Raw genomic sequence first — 21959 nt, forward strand, 5'->3', positions numbered from 1 at the left:
AAGTTATGCTGAATAATTCCATTCACGGTATTTTCCGTGATGTGATGAGGAAGTTGGAGAATTGTTTTTGGAAGAAAATGTTATGAATGATTACTGAATGTTGTACTATGAAGCTTGCAAGCCAATGCATATGCTTTAAAAGTTGAGATAGGAACTACCTTAGCTGTACTTTACTACTGGGATAGGAACTCGTAGTGGCTCGTTCTTCCTTATTAAGTGTGCCAGCTCAGTATGAAGAATAATTAAAATGCTGTGACATGTTCATAATTCAGTTTTAGAGTGACTCTCAAGAGAGAGTAGTCATTATAGTCTATCCACCGGGATACTTTCTTCGCTTGGATACAGGAGTACCTGAAGAATCAAGCTCAGAAGTTATATCATTTCTCCTTATGATCGTCATTACAGGTCCATATAAAAACAACCCCTTCTTCTTGATTGTTTTTCAGACCTAAATTATTTTGGAATCATTGTTGGTAGCCATCAATGTGTAATTATTTCTTTTTTTCTGTCTTTTAATGAATAGTGTGTTGGAAAAAAGACTGCCGCAAAACAAGGCGTTAACGTATATAGTGTTTAGGGAAAATCCGTGCATTGATTCTGGTGAGCTTTTGCTTTGGTAGAAGACTGTAAAAAATTTATCTTTTGTAACCGAGAAATTGCACAGTCGTCTGTAATCTTTGGCATTGTAAAATTCTTCTTTACTTATTTATTTATTTGCTATACTTTGTTGCGGCATATGGAAAAGGACTAATCAGAAACCAGAAATGTTTACGTGAATGAAAAGTATTTACCTGGTTCTGTTAATATGTTTCATTTTTATCCGTCATCACTGCTTGTTTTAAAGATATACAAGTTAATTCTATGGTGAATGTCTTTATCGTTATGAACACTATATTAGAACACGGTTTGATCTTTGAATGTGTTCTGAAATTTGTATTCCAACGTCTGTTCCTTCCAGTACTGTCTTTATTTTTTTATTCTTAAAGCAGATTCTTCGTTTGAGAATCCGACGGTTGACAAGATTCTAGCCTAGGAAATCACTTTGAAATTCTTTACTATAATATTATATGCTTTTCCTTTTGCTACCAACCTCCCCCTTCATGTTTATTATTCCTTTTCTTTCTTTCTTTTTCTCCAAAAAGAATGATTTATGATCAAAGTTGAGGTCTTGATGTGTCCATATCTTTAGAAGCTTCCTTTATCCCTCTTTTCAAACTGAATCAGTTCCAATTGCAGCTGCTTGTCATTACTTGATGCCTTTGAAATTTGAAAGGAATAAATAGATCCTTGCAGGGTATGGGACACTTTTCTGGTTCATCTTGTCATCTACACTGCTTGGGTTTCACCATTTGAATTCGGATGCCTCGAAAAACCAGATTCACCACTTGCTGTTACTGATAACGTTGTTAATGGATTTTTTTGCCCTGGATATTGTCCTCACCTTCTTTGTTGCATACCTAGATAAAGCTACCTATCTCCTCATCGATGACCTGAAAAATATTGCTTGGAAGTATGGCAGTTCCTGGCTGGTTCTAGACATTATATCCACGATACCATCCGAACTAGCTCGGAAGATTTCCCCTAGGCCATTGCGCTCATATGGCCTATTCAACATGCTTCGCCTTTGGCATCTCCGAAGAGTTAGTGCCTTGTTTTCAAGGTACAAGAGCTTTTTCACTGCGATAATTGTTGAAATTCGTTTATTGCCTCTGGACTTGTTTGACATGAGGTATTGTTGATTTCAACAGATTGGAGAAAGACAAGAATTGCAACTACTTTTGGGTTCGATGTGCCCAACTTATTTGTGTGAGAAAGCCAAAATTGAATTGGTACGATGTTAACTGAAATGTGCTTGGAAGTTGGAACTTATGAAGCTTGGATGTTTTTGTAGGTTACCCTTTTTTCTGTTCATTGTGCTGGATACTTCTATTATCGTATTGCTGCAAAATATCATGATCCTGGAAAAACATGGCTTTCAGAATCTATGGGAGACAATTTCCACGAACAGAGCTTGTCGATTCGATATGTGACATCGATATACTGGTCCATCACTACACTCACTACCGTCGGCTATGGGGATTTACATCCTGTGAATACTCAGGAGATGATATTTGACACTTTCTACATGCTCTTCAATCTCGGATTGACTGCATATTTGATCAGGAACATGAAAAACTTAGTTGTCCATGGAACTAGCAGAACCAGAATATTCGTTAGTGAATTCTTAGTGTTCATCAGCCTAATCAACGCACTGGTTTTTTATTATTATTTGATAATCTTTTACTGTTTTGGCCTTTCAGAGGGATACAATTAAAGCTGCTTCAAGCTTTGCTCAGAGAAACCAATTGCCTCCTCGCCTGCAAGATCAGATGCTTGCACATTTGTGTCTCAAGTACCGAATCGATTCTGAGGGGCTGCAGCAGCAAGAGACACTCGATTCCCTTCCTAAAGCCATCCGGTCTAGCATATCACATTATCTTTTCTACTCTATTACGGATAATGTGTACTCTCTTATGCAGTAATCAAAGTGTGAAAAGACACCATGAAAAAATGAAAGCAAACCTTGAAATAGATCTCTTATTTTGGCTATAGAGAGCCTACTATGGTTCTACATTGCAAAGTGAAATTTCTACACATTCTACAATTAATCCTAATTAACTAAGGTTTTAAAATGAATTCACTAAGATTGTGAAATGTTCTAAATTTCTAATTAGTTTGTGACTGGTTGTTTGAAATGGTGCCTTCTCTTGGCACTAGATGATGAACATTTAATATTATTCGATACTACTTTCGTTATATATTATTCACTCCTTACATTTGCAGGTTCTTGCCCTGGTTGGTGATCAACTGGACTATGGAGATAATGTTTGTGGTGCAGTGCTGAGCATTCGCTTCAATGAGGATATATTGAGTGTATGGAATTGTAATGCGTCAGATCATCAGGTTTGCTATTAGTAAATAGTAATCGTACTGATTTTCCTATTTCGTGTATTTGTATTTCGATCTCGTCAGTAGTTATTGATCGTGTTTTGTTTCTACCAGTCTGTCATGGCCCTTAGAGATTCAATCAAACGGCACTTAAAGCTTCCGCACAGCTATGTAATGGAGTACAAGCCCCACAATGCTTCTTTGCGTGACAACTCGTCATATCGAAACACGTGGTTGAGAGGTTAGACGAGCTGTTGACAAAAGGGAAACAGTTAAGACTTTCGAACGTCTCGTCTCCGCTTCATTCGATGTTCCTTCGCTCATCCTGTGTTTTGGCATAAGAACCGTTGTTGAATATCATGGTTTTGGGAAACCTTTTAAGTTGAACTATAAAATGATATCATTTAGACGGAATTCGATGTTTGGTTTATGGATATGTTATATTCCTTCATCCATAGGTATCATAAATTCATAATATTATTGCATATGTTATTAGTGTGAACTTCTGCTAGACGTTTGTAGAAGTCTCTTATTTGTTCGTAACGTGGGAGAGAGAGAATATTTTATTTATATTATTTTTAAGGGTAATGTATATAAATAGTCCCCACATTTTTAGAACGCTTGAATTTAGTCACCCAGCTTTTAAAAATTACAATACAGTCATTAGACTGTTTATTCGTTTTCAATAAAGTTCATATCGTTATCTCCTGTTAGTTTTTTCTGACTAGACATTTAATTATCATTAGTTCTTCTTCTTTCCAAAAGCCTCCAAAAGTTCAACCTATCATGAACAAGTCCCAACAGGCTACAATAGAGGCCACGACAGTCCCTTGCACTTGTCCCCTCTCCAGCATGTCTCCATCAGCAACACATGTACAATAAAACAAAAATAAAAAATGTTGTAAATTAATTTTTTATTTCTCATTTTGTAACAAAAAATGGGTAATATAAAACCCAATTAAACATATTGTAAAGGAGTTCTTCCCAATTTTTTTTGGAAACACAGAGAAAACAATGTTCGTCGAGGCTAGGAATAGTGAGAACTGATAGTCTTCTGTCGTTTTTAAGGGATGGATTGTATTAGTTCTTTGTTTTGTTTAGGGTTTGGAGTAAAAGATAAAAAATGCTTTAGTTGGGTTTAGGCTTTAGACTTTCCCGACCACCGCTGGTGGTGGTCGGAAACGAAGGTGAGCGGTGATTTACTAAAAATGAGAAAATTAATATAAAAATGGGAAATTTACTAAAAAAACAACATTAAAAATACAATTTAAAATTCCTCTAAGAAAAAATTACTCCTATTTGTTGATAACCTCTATATTCACGAGTCATTCCTAATGAATTTTGATCCTTCCTAATGCATGTTGAATGAAGCAAATGAAGTAAAAGAGTTCGAATATGAAATGCACTCATCTAGTTCTCAAAGAAAAAAGGGAAAAATAACTTCGAATAAAAAAGCCTTCGTTCAAGCCATCAGCGAAAAACAAATGTTCTAAGCCTCCTCAACCATCAGCTGATGGAGACATGCTGGAGAAGGGACAAGTGTTGGGGGCTGTCGTGGCCTCTATTGTGGCCTGTTGGGACTTGTTCATGCTGGGTTGAACTTTTGGAGGCTTTTGGAAAGAAGAAGAAGAACTAACAATAATTAAATGTCTAGTCAGAAAAACTAGCAGAGGTAACGATATGGACTTTACTGAAAACAAATTAAAAGTCTAATGACTGTATTGCAATTTTAAAAGTTGGGTGACTAAATTCAAGCATTCTAAAAATGTGGGGACTATTTATATACATTACCCTTAAACAAAATATAAATAAAATATTATATAATTTAATTTAAAATAGATTACTTTCCTTGCGATAAACTCTATATTGGGATCGAAAACCTTTAGCTGTTATTATTGTTCTCTCCGGTTTTGGTTGTTTTAGTCGTCGACCGTAGCCACTGTCGCCAGCAATCGGGTAAAGGTTTGTCCTTCGTCTCTCTATCTTGTTTTTATTCAAAAACACATGATTCTTTCGTTAACGGCGATGATCTCCTCTGACTTTCAACGAAATCGATAATGAAAATTTTCAAAGCCTAGCTTAACATTATTCCCCAAATCAGATTGTTGTTCTGTACATGCCTTCGAATCTGTGCAATCATCACTGCCCATCCCCCGTAACCGAGAATCCTAAATAACTTCGAATAAAAAAGCCTTCGTTCAAGCCATCAGCGAAAAACAAATGTTCTAAGCCTCCTCAGTGTCAAAGCTTTGTTGTGAAGCAAACGAGTTTCAATGGAGAAAAGAAAGGATTCGAGAACCTAGGGTTTTCAAAACAACTATTAAGGTCCGAAGAAGGGAGGTAAATTAAGATAGAGATATTAGGAGTAAAACAGGTCCGAGGGAGTAAAAGCAGTGAAAACGGTGGCGTTAATGAAATCTATGGATGAGAAAAAGTGGAGGCGTCTGTTAGCCTTTCAATATGTTTTTGTAGTTGGTATTTAGAAATTCGTATGGATTGTATTGTCAACTATTTTTCCTCTGTTTGTTGCCTGGTTTGCTCAATTTTGAATCATAAATTTTCGTTTGACATGTGAATTCAGATGAGTCACACAATAGGACATACTCAGAGTGAGGAAGATATGTCGGAAAATGCAGAGAAAATTGGTATTCAACGAGCTTCTCTCTTTTTCCTTTTTCGCTTTTGAATGATAAGTAATGGATGTTTCTCACATATGACTGCAGCTGATTCAGACATCACTGCGAAACCTGAAGAAACTGTTATGGGGGGTGAAGAAAAGAAAGGTAATCCTGGAATTCTATGTTTTTCTCTTTTTCCTAACATTTGTGCTCTCGTTGAGAGACTAAGCTATGGTGAATGATACAGAGGCCATTAAAAGTCTGCATGAGACTGTTGCTCGTCACGAACATTTGCTGGGTTCTCTGCAAGTGCATGCCGAAGAGCAGAAACAAGTGTGCGAAATGATCCACCGGGCGCTTCAAGACGTGCAATGTCAACTAGCAGTTATATCATCACAGTTGGGATTGACGTCCAAAGCACAACCTGAAATCTATGAATCGGGGAAAGTGGAAATCAAACTAGACGATTCAGGCACAAAGCTCCACCGGGTGTTTGACAAAATGTCAACATCAGTAAACACTAAAACTTCTGATCAACTGGTTCAGAAAAATGAGGGACTTGATTCTTCAGTACGTCAACCCAATGATTATGGGCTCTCTATCCTTGGCGAGGAGATGAAGGGTGAAGAATTGGTAATCCATGGTGAGGAGATGAAGGGTGAAGAATTGGTAACACATGGCGAGGAGATGAAGGGTGAAGAATTGCTAAACAGGACGGTGAAATTAGGTATGACGACTGTATTTGATAATAGCTTTCACATTGAACGATGATCAAAGACTTGCCAGACACATCACCAGGAACACGAAATCAGTTATTTAATGATTGGAAAAAATTATAAGGGTGCAATGGAAAAGCCAAGTGATGTTTTATATGTTATATGTTTTAAGGATGAAATTGCTCCGGGAACTACAGATAAGTGTTATTTAGGAATTGTTCATGCTTGCACTAATCGGCATGGGAAATCAATGCTTATAAATTTTAATGAGTTTATGGAAGTGGAAGACCCTCGTGGCTTTAGGTTGTTGCTAATGGACAAAGATATTGCTTCGTTTCAAGGGGATTATGAGAGTTGTGGTGATAGATGCATCTCTAAATATGTTGACAAGAAAGAGCCAAAGACGTTGGATGAATTTATGCATTGAGTTTATTGCTTTATAAGGAAAAGGAGCTGTAACAGAATTGACATTGCACATTGTTAATTAAAATACTTGTCTTCTCCAATTCCTCTTGCTTCTCTATCTCTTTCTGTATTTTCTTCTTTCTTTGAAATTGCAGACCTGTTCCTAACAATATGTTTCTCACATATGACGTGCAGCTGATTCAGACATGACTGCGAAACCTGAAGAAACTGTTTTGCGGGGGAAGAAAAGGAAGGTAATCCTGGAATTCTATTCTTTTCTATTTTCCTCTTCAATGCATCTGAGTTTCACTTTCTCACTTAGCTATTTTGAATTTTATGGGAGTCTGTTCAATCTGGTTTTATTTTATGGAAACCAGAAGAAACTGTCGATGGGAATTCGGTTGATTGGTATGCTGTTTTGTGGAAATAATCTATTCGAAATCTAAAACATTAACAATAATAGCTACAACAGTAAAGAGACAAACAACTAGCTCATGCCAAACCAGGATCAAATGGCAATGCAAATATCATTAGACAAAAATTAGACCAACAAGCTGATAAAGTAAATTATGTTTTAAGTTCAACACCTGATAAGATGGCCCAAAAGCTATCACGGTCATCTTAAACTGATCTTCCCTCGGCCGATTCTTCATAAGCTCATCCTGCTTCACCTCAACAATTTCTGTTGGTATCTCATTCCTCCCTCTCATTCCCTTAACTTTCACCCCATGTTCAGCCATCCCTGAGGGCTCCGGCAACATAGTTGTTGCTGACCCATCAACCCAATTATTCTCATATTGTACATTGTAATTCACATAACTCCCATAAGTAGTAGTAGCAACATCAGTGCTCCCACTATTCGGATCAACACCCAATTGGTAGTTGCTATAATCAGCATAATTTACATAATAGTTCCCAGGATTTTGGTCAATATTCAATTCATCATTTGCATAATTACCATAATCCATAGGGTTTTCGGCATTTGCATCAGTACTCTTATCATAATTTGAATATCTGGATGAATTATTATCAACACTTGCCTCGCTTCTGTCTTCAAAATTGGATGTGGCTACTTGGGTGGTTTCAATAATGGTGTATTTTTTATTATTTTTCACTGATGATGTGGCATTACTTTATTGACACGTCATACTTTCGTAATTGAAATGACAGTGGTTAACTGTTGAGTTATTGTTATGTTATAAAATAATAATATTAGTTTGTTTTGTAATTTTTAAAAATTTCAATTGCGAAAATAGAAACTAATTAAAACTTTAGTAACCTTTGATGTAACCTGCCCTAAATATATTGATCTCCCTTGTTAGTGCAACCGGTGCATATTTCTTACGTTACCCAAGGATTCTCCCTCAGTAACGAAAACCTTTCCCTGTTATTATTATTCTCCTCTTTGTGTTTGGTTGTTTCAGTCGCCGACCGTAGCCACATTCTTTTGTGAATGGCGATCCGAAAATCCTAAATAATTCCGATTAAAGACTCCTTATTTGATTCGCTCAAGCAATTAAAATCCTAAGCGAAAAATAAATGTTCTAAGTCTCCTCGGATCATAAGCAAACAAGTTTCAGTGGAGAAAAGAAAGGATTCGAGAAGCTAGGGTTTTTAAAACAACTATTAAGGTCCGAAGAAGGGAGGTAAATTAAGATAGAGAGATTGGGAGTAGAACAGATCTGAGGGAGTAAAAGCAGTGAAAACGGTGGTGTTAATGAAATCTATCGATGAGAAAGAGTGGGAGGTGCCTGTTAGCCTTTCAATATGGTTTTGTAGTTAGTCTTTAGAAATTCATATGGATTTTATTGTCAACTATTTTTCTTCTGTTTGTTGCGTGGTTCCTCAATTTTGAATCATAAATTTTCATTTGGCATGTGAATTCAGATGAGTCACACAACCCAAAATACTCAGATTGACGAAGATATGTCAGAACATGCAGAGAAAATTGGTATTCAACGACCCTCTTTATCCTTTTCCTTTTTTTCTTTTGAATGATATGTTTCTCACATATGACGTGCAGCTGATTCAGACATGACTGCGAAACCTGAAGAAACTGTAATGGGGGATGAAGAAAAGGAAGGTAATCGTGGATTCTATGATTTTTTTTATTTTCCTCTTCAATGCTTGTGTTTCACTTTCTCACTTAGCTATTTATGGGAGTCTGTTCAATTTGTTTTGATTTTATGGAATTTGGGAATCCACATATACTATTATTTGGTTGTGGTGGATTTTATTCCGCAAAAGACTTAATAGGCACAGGCATGCCTTAAAAGTGGTTGTCTTTGATTTTAACTTGTTTGTTACTCATTGAATACTTTGTGTTGCAGGCGGCAAAGACGAGGGGGCAAGAAAGGTTGGTTTTACTCCTTTGGTTTGTGGTTGATGGTTTTCATATAATTGAATTGCATGATTTTCAAAGAGGGTTATAAATGGTTGACTTTACTATTTCTTACGAAGGTTGGTTTTACTCCTTTGGTTTGTGGTTGATGGTTTTCATATAATTGAATTGCATGATTTTCAAAGAGGATTATAAACAGTTGACTTTACTATTTCTTATGTGGTGACTGAATGTGCAATTGCAGTGGTACGATGTGAAATTTTTTCCTGGTTTAAATTTTGACAAACAGTCTCGCTTGCTGGTACGCGAACTTCCTGAGTAAGCATGGCTCTTCCACTTTCATTTGATTCGGTTTGATTAGTATATGTATGTGGTACGTTGAATTGAATTAGATTGAATATTGTAAATTGCTATTTTTAATTCCCTATTTTTTTCATCAACAGTAAAAGAGCTATTTTTGATTTAAACGGTCGAAATCATCGTATAGTGTTAGTTTACATGACTGAGGAAGAAGCTGATAGAGTTGAAGGTCCGTTTACTAAATTTTAACTAATAAATATGTGTTTATCTATGGTTCTTCTAGGAAATTAATGCATATGTTTATTTTATTTTTCCAGGGCTGTCTGAAGTTGAATATGTGGAGACAATGCGTTCGGAACATGGTTTTATATGGTCGGACTCAGAGCCAGAAGATGAATATGGATATGGATATACTCCGTGTTAAACATCTTTGGAGCCCACCCGGAACAGAAGCTGCTTCTACTTGTGGTGGCTTACCTATCACGGATCCATACCCAAGAGATATATTTGAATCCTTTGTTAATTATGCTTTGGTTTGTTAATTATGCGTTTGAAGTTGGATATTTGATCACTATATCCATGAATTTGGTTGGTTGTTTAGCAGATTTCGATGATATTATTAAGCCTAAGCGGATTTTATATATTTTGATCCTACAAATGGAACCTTAGAGCTTCCTCGTTGTCGTTAAGCCAATTTTATAGACCCGAGAAAAGCAACCCATCCCACTTCTTTTGAAAATGGAATGTTTTCTCCCAAGTGGGTATAAATGTCTTTTTCCTCAAAGTTATCATTTTAAAGTGTCTAGTTAACGACATTAAAGAAATTTATTATCTAATTAGTGCTTGACATATATTATGTTTTTATAATATTTGTTTTTTAAAACAAAAACAAAATCATTAATTTTCAAAAATCTTTAAATCTCATATCCTGTCGTCCGATTAACCGTAATTGATCTTTTTTATTTTTGTAGATGGATTTCCGTTGATTGATTGTTTCTCTTATTGTTGTCCGAAATTACAAAAATAAAATAAAATCACTCGGTCGTTACATGTTTTTATGAAACTATATCGTCTCGTGAGAATCAAAGCAATTTAAGAATCAAAATTGAACATCAAAGGAATTTGAGAAATTAAAAAAACTAGATTTTTTAGAATAATAAAATTTATTGTTTTCTATGTTAATATTAATAAAAAATAATAGTGTGTACGAAATTCTTTTAATGATAGTTGATGGAATGTTTTTAGAATGATAATGGAATAAAACTTTAGATACCTTAAAGAATAACATAAACTATATTAAACATCTATATTTGACAAAAAAACTTTAAGAAAATTAAAAAGAAAAAAAAAACGAACATAGTTGAATTCAAATTTAATTGTAACATTTTTTTACAAATTTATTATTTTTAAAATGATTTCATAAAATAACTATTTGACTAATAGCTATATATATAAACTCTATTAGTTCTACACATATTTAGGGTCATGGGATGAGTGAAAACAGATAATTAAGATTAAAAGTAGTAAATATGAAGATTTTTACTGGGAAAATAAAACAAGTAATCAACCTCGACCATTTATTTTTACTCATCCAATGATCCTAAATATGTGTAAAACTAAAGATTTTACATTGTGTAAATGGATCCTAATCCATATATATATATATATAGCATTGACGTCCGTCATTCGTTTGTAGTCGCCTACTATAGCTACCGTCAATAACCATATGGTAAAGGTTTACCCTTCGTCTTTTTTGTTGGTATAATTCAAAAACAGCTAATAATTCTTTCGTTAATGAAGATGAACTCATCTGTATCGTTGCCAATAATGGAAAATCCGTTGTATCAACAAATAAATTCACTCATTGTACTTTAAATATTTTAAATTTCCTCACTGAACTTAATACATTAGTTTTTTATTCACTCGGCCGTTAAATATTTAACATCATTAAAATGAGTTCTTAAATAGTTACAAAATGATTTCATTTTGGTGAATTTTTTTTGAAACGACGTCGTTTTAACATCATTAACTATTTAACGACAGAGTGACCAAAATAGGCGACATAGTCGGGCTTAGTGATAAAAAACCCAAATTATTATGTTCAGTGAGGAAATTTAAACTTTTAAAATTTAGTGAGCAAAATAGAAGAAAAAAGTTCAGTGATAAAATTTATAGTTTACCCATAGTATATAGGAAAGTTCTACTTAATGTGCCCTTGTTTATTTGTCTAGGAGCGAAAAGTATTAACCTTATTTGCTCTTGTTATTTATTCACGTGTAGTTGTAAATATAATTATGACGTGGATATGTGAGTTATTGTTATATTATAAAATAATAATATTAATGTTTATTTTGTATTTAAAATTTTAATAGCGAAAATAAAAACTAATTAAAATTTTAGAGACCTTAGATGTAGTCTACCGTGTATATATATGGAAGTCGTAATTTTATCCCAAAAAAAAAAGATGATATCCAACATTACAAAGAGCATACAATTAGGACATATCTTTATAATCATTAATATAACACTTAAGATTACATAAAGACCATAAGGACCAAAATGGTTAAAAACTTATCTAAAAAACTTGAATAAAATAATGATACAAACATATCTGACTACATCGGTAAATGGATTAAAAAACTGGATGAAAATATTGAAAGATCATCAACAATCGCAAATCAGAGTCGAGCGTCGTTAGAAAACTCTTTTTGAACACAAATCTCATATCTAAATCCAATCCAGTGTTCTAAAGTGGAAAATATCAACATGATAACATATTCTTCAAATTTAACTAAATCCCTAACTTAATTTAACCAAATCACAAATTCTTAAAAACCCTAGGTTAAGGTCGAACATGATTAAGCTTGATTTCAAGTGTTTTAATCATCACACGTGCTTTAGAAATAATCTATAACATCGAAAACATAATAATCTTCCATCAAATCTTCAAAATCAAACATGTCCTTCATAAACCCTAATCTCCAATCTCATCATATAATCATGATTTCTATGTAACTTTTATACTAAATGATAGAGAATTTCAAGAGGATTAATTCTCTCTCTAATAGTTAAATCTAAAAATCAATTGAATAAGCTTAAAAATAAAATCAAAATTTCTCCTTACCTTGCTATGGCGCTGCACGACTTGAACATGAAGAGGGGATGAAAATTCTTGTTTTATCTTCATAATTAATATATACACTTGTCTTAATTTAATATAAATAAATTTAAAATTTGTTTAATTAGAAATTACCATTTTAACCTTACCAAAATATGATAATTTCCACTTTGCCATTGCTATAACATCATCCATGACACCATCGTATTTATATCATCTTCAAAGCCATAGATGAACAAATAAAAATCCACTTTCCACCTTTTCCCTTGCAAAATTTTGAAAACTGTAATTTAGTCACTAAATTTTCCAATTTCAGCTAAATATTGAAAATCGACTTCAATTCCACTGATCCACATTAAATTTCACTGTTATAAAATTTGGAAATAATATTTCCAACCTTTATCTATCATCCTTCAAATTTTCATAAAATTATGATTTAATCCAATTATCTAATTCTATATCGAACTTTACTGCCTTATAGCTTTTAATACAATTCTTGTACCAAAATTTTGATTCCCAAGAAAACGTCATTCTGGGGATGATCTATTCATTTATGGAATACTTTTTTACGAGAAAATTACTACTTTGGTCCATAAACTTTTCCAAGCTTTATGCTTTGTCTACTAAACTTTCAAAATTTATGTTTAGGTCACTAACCAAAATTTGGGGTATTAGAATTCTCCTCCTCTTAATAAAAATTCTTCCAAAATTTTTTAATTACGTGCCTGATTTAGAAAGATAAGGATATTTTTTTCATACATTGTTCTCTTTTCAAATTAGCTTTTCCAATTTAATAGAAGATTTATTTTCCTTTAAAATCTGGATAAGAATTTTGTGGATCAACAACTATCTTGAAATTATATTGAATAATCTTTACCTATTACCAATGTCCATTGTAATTCGTTCCCGTTTTCACTAAGGGATGAAAATCAATTACAACAATTCATAAGGCACTTGATGCTTTATTTTAACTTGTTGACATGACAAGCATTTAGAAACAAACTTGGTGGTAGTTCTTTTCATGCCTGCCACTAATGTTGACTCTTTCCTCGATACTACATACAATCCAATAACTTAAATTTGGGGAGAATTATGGATGAATCTTTCCATATTCAGTGTGAATACCTATACAAGGAAAGAATCCTACTAACAGATGTAATTAAATAAGATTGGGTTGGGTTTCCTTCATTTTGGGGATTATGCATTAATTGGGATCATCTTAGCCATTGATGTAAATAGATCTAGGCCATTGATTTAAAGGGAGCTCAACTATAAATAGAGAGTCTCCGCTCCTCATTTGCAACATCTCATATTATTCATTCTCTTGGGAGAATAATAAAACTATGAGGCATTTACTCTATCTCTTGTGTGCTTTGTTCCTAAGTATCTTTGTTTTGTTGCATCTCTTGGTGGGTAGGAGTAAATCAAACTTACATGGTTTACCACTTCCACCAAACATGTACGAAACGATCGTTGTCTCCCCACAATAACTCACTCTCATACCCACTTGTCATGTCCTCATAATCTTCAAGCCCAAACTGTCGCAATATCAGAGTTAAGGTCTGACGAGATGTTTGACCTTTAATGCTTCTTGACACTTCTGAGTATTCTCTGCGTCTAAGTAAGCGTTACCCAAGCCTAGTGAGCATGCAAACCCACCAAGGTTGGAACCAAGCCCTCAAGGTTGCACTTCTTAATCGAAGTTCTTCGCTCCTTTCCCACCTTGCCCATTGGTGATTCCACGGTTGCCTTGTCACTCATTGACTTAGCTCCCTTTAACCCTTCTCCATTTATAGTCTTTGAAGACATGTTCTTCTCCGCTTAAATATGCTCAGTGAGCTCTCCAGCCTCTTTAGATATGGCTATCCCTTTCGCCACTGGGCTACCACTTGCTTTGGTAGAAACAAACCTTATTGCACCAAGTCTTGCATGCTCATTATCCTCGGCCTGGTCCTTCCCCTGGACTGCTTGATTTGATTTGGGCACCTTCGCACCTTATGAGGCCCTTGCATAGACATCACTTTAATTGCTTCATCTTTACTCTCATCTTGACGGTTTTGACTCTGTTTTTTTCCTGGGTAGGGGAAGACCAGTATCGAATTAGGGGATTTTCCTTTGAAAAGGTTTTGAAATGTGAGGAGTCACCACCAATCAATTAAGGTGCAATTGGGACACCACAAAAAATTGGATGATTTTAATAAAACATTTTATTTATTTTTATCAAAATACCAAGTTTTAGGGTTTATAAAAATCTAAAAATCAGGGTCGAGAGTCAGTTACGCGTGGGGAAGGATTAGCACCCCCACAAGCGCCCAAAAATTGGTACCTAGTTGATTACCTTATATTTAGAATAAAAAATTTTGAGTTTGAACTTTATTTAATTTATCAATCATTATGGATGCAAAGTTGAAAAGGGTATTAGTTTATTAAGGCCGATAACATTCGCCCCTAGCATGAATGCGAGAGATCACCTATTGTGCCCAATAACCGAATATTGCCTCGATATTTTAGAAATCATTATGCGATTTTGGAAAGGATGTCGACCTTTTTCGGGAATCACTAGTAGTCACCCCGTGAGCATACTTGCGGGAGATATACTATTAATTCCCTAATAAGTGAACATTGCCTTAGTTTTAAAAATAAAATGCAATCAAACAAAATTTTATTCATCCTAATTAAGTTAAGGGTAAATTAAGGCCCTTTCTATCCTAAAGTATCAAATTATGAGAATTAAAGAACCTAAAGGAACAAACCTAGAAATGTATGTTATAATATTAACCCTATTTAATTTTTAATCAATTATTGAATCGAATAATTGAGATGGTCCCTTGAGCATTTAGGCGAGGGTCGACTCGAATTATTCCCTAAATTAAGAGGACTATATTGAAATCTAGCTAAAAATGGAGGTTATATTTAACCTATTTGATTAAGTTAATTTAAAAGTCTAATTGAAATTTTACGGACTAAAGGGTCAAGATCTAGAATCCAGAGTTTTAAGAAATAGAAGTTTAGAGGCCTAAATCAATAAATCCTAAAATTTAAGGACTAATAAACAAATCAAAGTTCTAAATAATATCTAAATTAAACTATTAAAAATTATGAGATTAAACTAAAAGAGTTTTAGAAAATTATTCGATGATTAACAAATTAAAAGTTGAGCAATCGATTAATTGGGCATCTTATGCGAAAACTCGACTCGAATTGCTTCTAATTAAAAAATAGGGTGCCATCCTAATTTCTAGGTCAAATTTGATTTATCCGCCTAATCTAAGGACAAAATCTAAAAGACTGGTTAATAAAAAAACTATTAAATATTAATTCAACTTATAAACCTAATTAAATAAATTTATTATAAAAAGTAACAAAACATCAAAAAATAAAGAAATAAAAATAAATGTAATTGTGAAATTGCATGAATATTAAATTACAAAGAGAACAAAAAAATTAAACATATGATAAGGTCTAAATTAAAATGAACTAAATTTAATGATCAAATCTGAACAAAAATAAAAAACAGGTTCGTGATTAAAATGTAAAAACACACGGAAGTTGCAGGGACAAAAAGCTAATTATCCGTATTATTTAAGCCTAAAATGCACTATTAAACTAAAATGGGAAAATAATAAAATTAGTCATATCAAATCAAAATAAAATTTAAACAGTCACCACATATGACCAAAGTGTAAAACATACTAAAATTATAAGGGCTAAATAGTAAATAAGCCAATAAATACATAACATGCAAGAAAAAGGGAAAATAACAGTTTCAGTTAGGGGTGTGCAAATCCGGGTACCCGTAACTTCCGGGTCGACGATTTTTCGGCCCGTGTCCCGACCCGGATGTTACGGGTACCCGGTAATCGGGTACCCGGATTTTGCGGGTACCCGGTAATCGGGTACCCGATACCCGATTTTTAATTTTTTATTTTCAAATTATTAATTTAAAAAAATATATACACAAATTTAAATGTTCGAAACTTCGAATTACATACTCTAATATCCGAACATAAAATTTAAAAGTTCGAAATATAAAATATAATAATCCATAATATAAATAATTCATTATATTTTATATAATTATATATAAAAAATAAAAAAAAAATAAAAACTAACCGGGTACTCGGGTACCCGGGTACCCGGAAAAACTATATTTTGTGACCCGGGCCCGACCCAGGAAATGTCGGGCCGGGTACCCGACCCGGCCGGGTAATTTTTTTTAGAGAATTACCCGGTTTTTTATATCCGGGTCGGCGGGTCGGCGGGTCGGGTCAACCGGGTCGGGTAATTTTGCACACCCTAGTTTCAGTCCTCACAGATGATCAGAATGCAAAAGCACGCTAAAGTTAGAGGGAATAAACAGTGAATAGACCAAAAATTATATAATATGAAAGGAAAAGGAAAAAGAATAGATTTGGTCCCTATAGGTGACCAAAACATAAAAATGCGCTAAACATAGGGGGACCTAAGCATGATTTTACCCTAAACTTTGTCTATATATACTATTTTTATTTCTTTTTTCATTTTACACCGAAAACACACAAAAAACAACAAAAACTTCTCCCCTATTAACTCTCTTCATCTGTCGGCCCACTGTCGGCCGCCTCACACCCCGCTCTGGTCGCCGTTCGACCACTGTTCTGGTCGCCACACGCGGTGGTCGAAACTCCTAAACTACCCTAAAATGAACCAAACATCTAGTTGTACTAACCTAGGCCCCTACTTAGGGCTAAAAATACCAAAAAAAAAACTCCATAATAGCCCGAAAACCCCCTTGACCTTTCGGTTTTCCCAACTCCAGTGACATTCGACGAAGCCCCCTATGACTCAGGTAAAATCGGATCTACCATCTTCTTTTTTTTTCTTTTTTTTTCACTGCGAAAAAGCTTAGTTGTTGTTGTTTTTTTTCGAAACTTTAAAAATTTTCTTTTTTTTCTTTTCGGTTGTGTTTCGAAACTAAGGCCCTTTTTTGTGTTCACTATTTTTTTGAAACAAATTTTTTTCTTTTTGCTTAGTGTTATTCGAAACTAATTTTTTATGTACTCGAAACCTTAAAAAAAGAAGGAAATCACCTTCAAATTTTCTTTGCCTTGTATTGCTTATCGAAAAAATAGGAACCAAAAGATCCCTTGTACATGGTTTGCTTTGGGTTTTTATACCAATTGCAGAAAAAGAAAATCATTACAATTTTTTTGCTTGTTTGTTGTCTCTGCGGGTAGCGTGGAGTGCTGGGTGGTGGCATGTTGGAGCGGTCTTCATTTGCTTGGTGCAGAGATCGGCGAAAAATGATGTGGTTATTGGGCGGCTACACTAGGGTTAGGTTTAGTTTATGTTAGGCTCCAGGTCGGGTTTGGTTTGGACTCCGGGTGAGTTCTGTTTTGGATATTTCGGGTATGGGTTTTATTTTGTAAAGGGGCCCGTGTTTTTCTCTTTTGGGCTTGTAATATATGTATTGGGTTATTGTTTTGTAAATAATAATAATAATTATAATATAATAATATTATTAATAATATATAGGTAGATTGAAAAATGATGATTACAACTGCCCCTCTTTGCTCATTGCAGTGAAACGAGAATAGAGCAAAGACACACAAAACACCATCTTTTAACTCAGTCCCTATTCTTCAAGCTGCGAGTTCTTTTCATTACAAATTATCTACTAGAAATGTTGATCCCTCGAGTGAGGCATCGCTGATTCAACTCCAAAATTTGATGAATCGAGCTAAGGTTGAACAAGTTTTTCTCATTATGAACTTTTCTCCCTCATCGGATGAGTTCTTCTCATTATGAACCCTACATTGGAAATATTAATACATCGAGTAAGGCGTCGCTGATTCAACTCTATATACGATGAATCAAGTAAATGTTGAATAAGTTCTTCTCATTATGAACTTCTTTTCCCTCTATCGGATGAGTTCTTCTCATTATAAACTCTCTACTAGAAATTTTAATCCTTTAAGTGAGGCATCGCTGATTCAACTCCATATGCGATGAATCGAGCAAAGGTTGAACAAGTTCTTCTCATTATGAACTTCTTCTCCCTCTATCGGATGAGTTATTCTCATTATGAACTCTCCACTGGAAATGTTGATTGGTTTATCTTCTCTTTGAAGAGTTTTAAACCTGTAAAAGATTATCATATGTTATTGATTTGCATTTAAAGTACCTGGAGGTAATGATCAGATGGACCTTAATTTTCTTGCGATCAATTTCCTTCAACGGTAAAAGAAAATATAGACTGATCCTTCATCCTCATGAAATCTTTGTTGACTCCCTAAATTTCTCTCAGACAATCAAAACTTGATGCCAAATGAATGTGTATGTTCCTATTTTTGCAAATGCTTGAATATGCATAATGTATTTTTGTGTTTTGAGTTTTAATGTAATACCCCAAAAACATAGATAATGATCAAAATGTAAATTTTGAAAGTTTGATGGTCAAAGTAGAAAATTTGGGAAAAGTTTAAGGAATTAAGTGGTAATTTCATCAAAAAGAATGTTATTCCATAAATGGATTTATTTAGTGATCAAATTATACATTTGGTAAAGTTTGGTGACCAAAGTATAAACTTTGAAAAGTTTAGGGACCAAAATGTAATTTTGGAAATATTACAAATGTGTCACGAAAATAAGAAATAAAAATATTATTTTCACATTTTAAAAATGTTGGGCAATAATATTTAATGGTTTAATTTCATGTTCAATTTGGATTGTTTGATTAAAGTGACTGAATTGTAAATTTTGGAAATTTCAAGGGCAAAATGGTAAAGTGGAAAACTAATTTGTTCATCTTTGAATATTGAAAGATGACAAGGATGATATTTAAGTGATTTTAAAGATGATAAGGATATGTATCTTGGTTTAATGGTGATTATAAAGTTTTATTAAGGGTAAATTGGTATTTTCCAAGTAAATGACTTAAATAATTGTTTTTAAAGGATGATAAGCATGATATCAATCAAACATATCATGCCAAAGTGTTCTTCTCTTCTCCATAGACGTGTGAAAGCTTTCAAGGTAAGGAAATATTTCAATTTTTGAGCTAATTCCTTTGGAATTGGAGTTATGTTGTGAGATAGGAAAGTGATCTAAGTGAAAAACTCTATCATTTGGTACCAATATTGGTTCTAATCTTGGAATTTCAAAGATCCCAAATCTAAGGGTTTATGTTCATGATAGGGTTCATGAAATGATGATAATCTGATGATTTATGTTGTAGATTCATATTCAAGTATTCTACAAGCTTTGGAAAATTTAGTGACTATTTTGTAATTTTTGAAGAGTTGGAGATTAATTCGTAAATTTTGGAAAATAGAGGGGTTGTTGTATAAGTGTTTTATAATTGATGTACTATGATGGAAATTGTTGATTTGAAATTTAAATGATTGTATGTGATAAAATGGTGAAGGACCATTTTAAGTAATTGGAAAAGTTAGTGGAAACGTTAAAAGGAATTATTAAGTGTGAAATACTTGGTAGAAAATGAGTTCCAAGTATATTATGGAATTGTTATGGGATGTGTTTATGTTAGTATAATACTAACATAAGTATTGTTATGAATTGTGATTTTATACAGATTTTGAGTTAAGTGTGATTGAAGCAAATCAAGTATAAAAGAGATATTGTGGACAATTAGTGAGGATCATATTGTGGACTATATAAAGTGTCAAGGTGAGTGCAATACATGCATGGAATTATACATGGATGTTGTATACATCATTAGGAAGACTTGCGATAAGTCGACCTTGTTTATATCGACATGATTTTATATCATTTTCATAAATTGACATTGTATGTCAGAGTATGAAATTAAAATGCATTGATCATAAAAAAATATGATATTTTACCATGAATGTTTTCGGGTATGAACTGCCCAATGTTAAATTTGATAATATACTTTGCCATGGTTGGATCAAATAAAATAGACTATATGCCCAAGTAAGTCATTGAGGGACAAGGTATAGTTGGCATGCCATAGAGTATAACAGCTGCAGGTTTAATACTACACTATAGTGTGTAAGGACACTAAGTGTATATGATGGGCACGACCTTTTGTGTAATACACTTCGGTGTATATGGTGGGCACGACCTTATGTGTAATACACTTTGGTGTATATAGTGGGCACGACCTTATGTGTAGCACTACGGTGCAAATATTACTCGAATACCCAGGGTCCTCAGGGTTGTATATTGGGCTATTGTTTATGATTTTATGGCTTTATGATTTATTGATAAATAAATGGTAAGTATGAAAATAAGCTTATGAGCATATGGAATAATGACAAGTATATTGATAAAAAAAAAAGATTATTAGCCTATGTGATAAATGCTAAGAAAATTTATATTATTTTGATCATGGTAAAATATTGGACATGTATATAACATGATTTAATGGCATTTGTTTTTGACAATGAAATTCATGCATGAGCTGTATTGTACTGTTATTGTTATAATTGTCTCACTAAGTATATACTTAGCGTGTGATGATTTTCATGCGTAGGTAAAAAGCCAGTAGTGGAATAAGGAGTGTAAAGAGACGTCAAGCATCAAGAAGTATATTTCAATATCAGTAAGACATCCTAAGTTGTAATGTTAATTTTATTAGTGGCATGTACTTATTAATGTACTAAGTTGCTTTGTTGATCTATTTGGAAAATAAATGGTTTGCAATGGTTAAACTAAATTGTTCTACTCTATTTAAAAGTGGATAGCATAAATCAATATTAATTTATGGATTGTACAGACTGGTAAGGCGTGCCCACGCCTTAACTTAAAACCTTTTCTGCAGTATCTCAGAATGAATAAGCCGTGCCCACGCCTTAACTTAAAACCTTTTCTGCAGTATCTCAGAATGAATAAGCCGTGCCCACGCCTTATTCAAAAACCTCTTCTGGTACTATTCATCACTATTCATAAAAAAAATCTTTTGAATTAAATTTGTTATAACGAAACATAATTTATATGATATGATATTTTTATAATATCAGTTACTATTTTTAAAGAAATTAAATTTTAAATCAATTTTGAAAAGGAAATGTTTTAGAAATTAAGGTGACATTTATAATCTGTATAGGTATACTTATACGGGTTATGGGTGTGACATTTATTGGCATCAGAGTTACAGGTTTAACCTATTCTAGGACTAAAACGAGTTTGTTTTGAGTTAAAAATTGTATACATGCCACTAGGATGTGAAAAGTTACTGATAGTTGTATATACACTGTGATGATGCTTATTAGGAGTAAAGTTACTCTTTACTAAAGTACGATGATTTTGACTGTGTTCAGATGTCAGATCATCAAGAATCGAGTAGGGCAGGTGAGCATGTTATTCCTGTACAGAGTGGGAGTAATGAGGTGAATCAGAATTCACCCAATGCTCAGCCGAATGTAGAGCTGTCTAATCTGAATCAACAGGATATGTCTGTTCAAGATCGGGGGTTGTTTTTACAAGCCCTAGACACCATTATCAATCGTCGAACCCCAGTGTCAGTTCCGAAAGAACTGAGAAAGATGAGAGCACCTGAATTTCGAGGT

The 21959-nt window shown here is 33.7% G+C and overlaps 2 protein-coding genes across 5 annotated transcripts; both read left to right on the forward strand.

Annotated features, from left to right (window-relative positions):
* The first annotated feature begins 1255 nt into the window (after nt 1-1255).
* LOC120146558 (potassium channel AKT1-like) lies at nt 1256-21177 on the forward strand. Its single transcript, XM_039160087.1, has 7 exons — nt 1256-1660; nt 1749-1806; nt 1892-2212; nt 2301-2458; nt 2824-2954; nt 3043-3199; nt 21167-21177. The coding sequence occupies exons 1-5, from the start codon at nt 1410-1412 to the stop codon at nt 2882-2884; spliced, it is 849 nt and encodes a 282-aa protein (XP_039016018.1). The 5' UTR covers nt 1256-1409; the 3' UTR covers nt 2885-2954; nt 3043-3199; nt 21167-21177.
* LOC120146530 lies at nt 4794-9951 on the forward strand. 4 transcript variants are annotated; one of them, XM_039160060.1, is made up of 11 exons: nt 4794-4890; nt 5510-5573; nt 5652-5711; nt 5794-6273; nt 6863-6921; nt 8555-8618; nt 8691-8750; nt 8998-9023; nt 9253-9326; nt 9452-9537; nt 9626-9951. In XM_039160060.1, exons 2-11 carry the CDS (start codon nt 5510-5512, stop codon nt 9730-9732), a joined length of 1080 nt encoding a protein of 359 aa, XP_039015991.1. In that variant the 5' UTR covers nt 4794-4890; the 3' UTR covers nt 9733-9951. The 4 variants fall into 4 exon arrangements, with proteins under 4 accessions (XP_039015991.1, XP_039015998.1, XP_039016008.1 ...); XM_039160067.1 differs by having other exon boundaries at nt 4794-4884; XM_039160073.1 differs by lacking the exon at nt 4794-4890 and adding an exon at nt 4947-5268.
* Nucleotides 21178-21959: the final 782 nt, after the last annotated feature.

This window comes from Hibiscus syriacus, unplaced genomic scaffold (assembly GCF_006381635.1).
Source record: "Hibiscus syriacus cultivar Baekdansim isolate YM2019G1 unplaced genomic scaffold, ASM638163v2 tig00002511_pilon, whole genome shotgun sequence".
In the NCBI taxonomy this organism is placed as follows: domain Eukaryota; kingdom Viridiplantae; phylum Streptophyta; class Magnoliopsida; order Malvales; family Malvaceae; genus Hibiscus; species Hibiscus syriacus.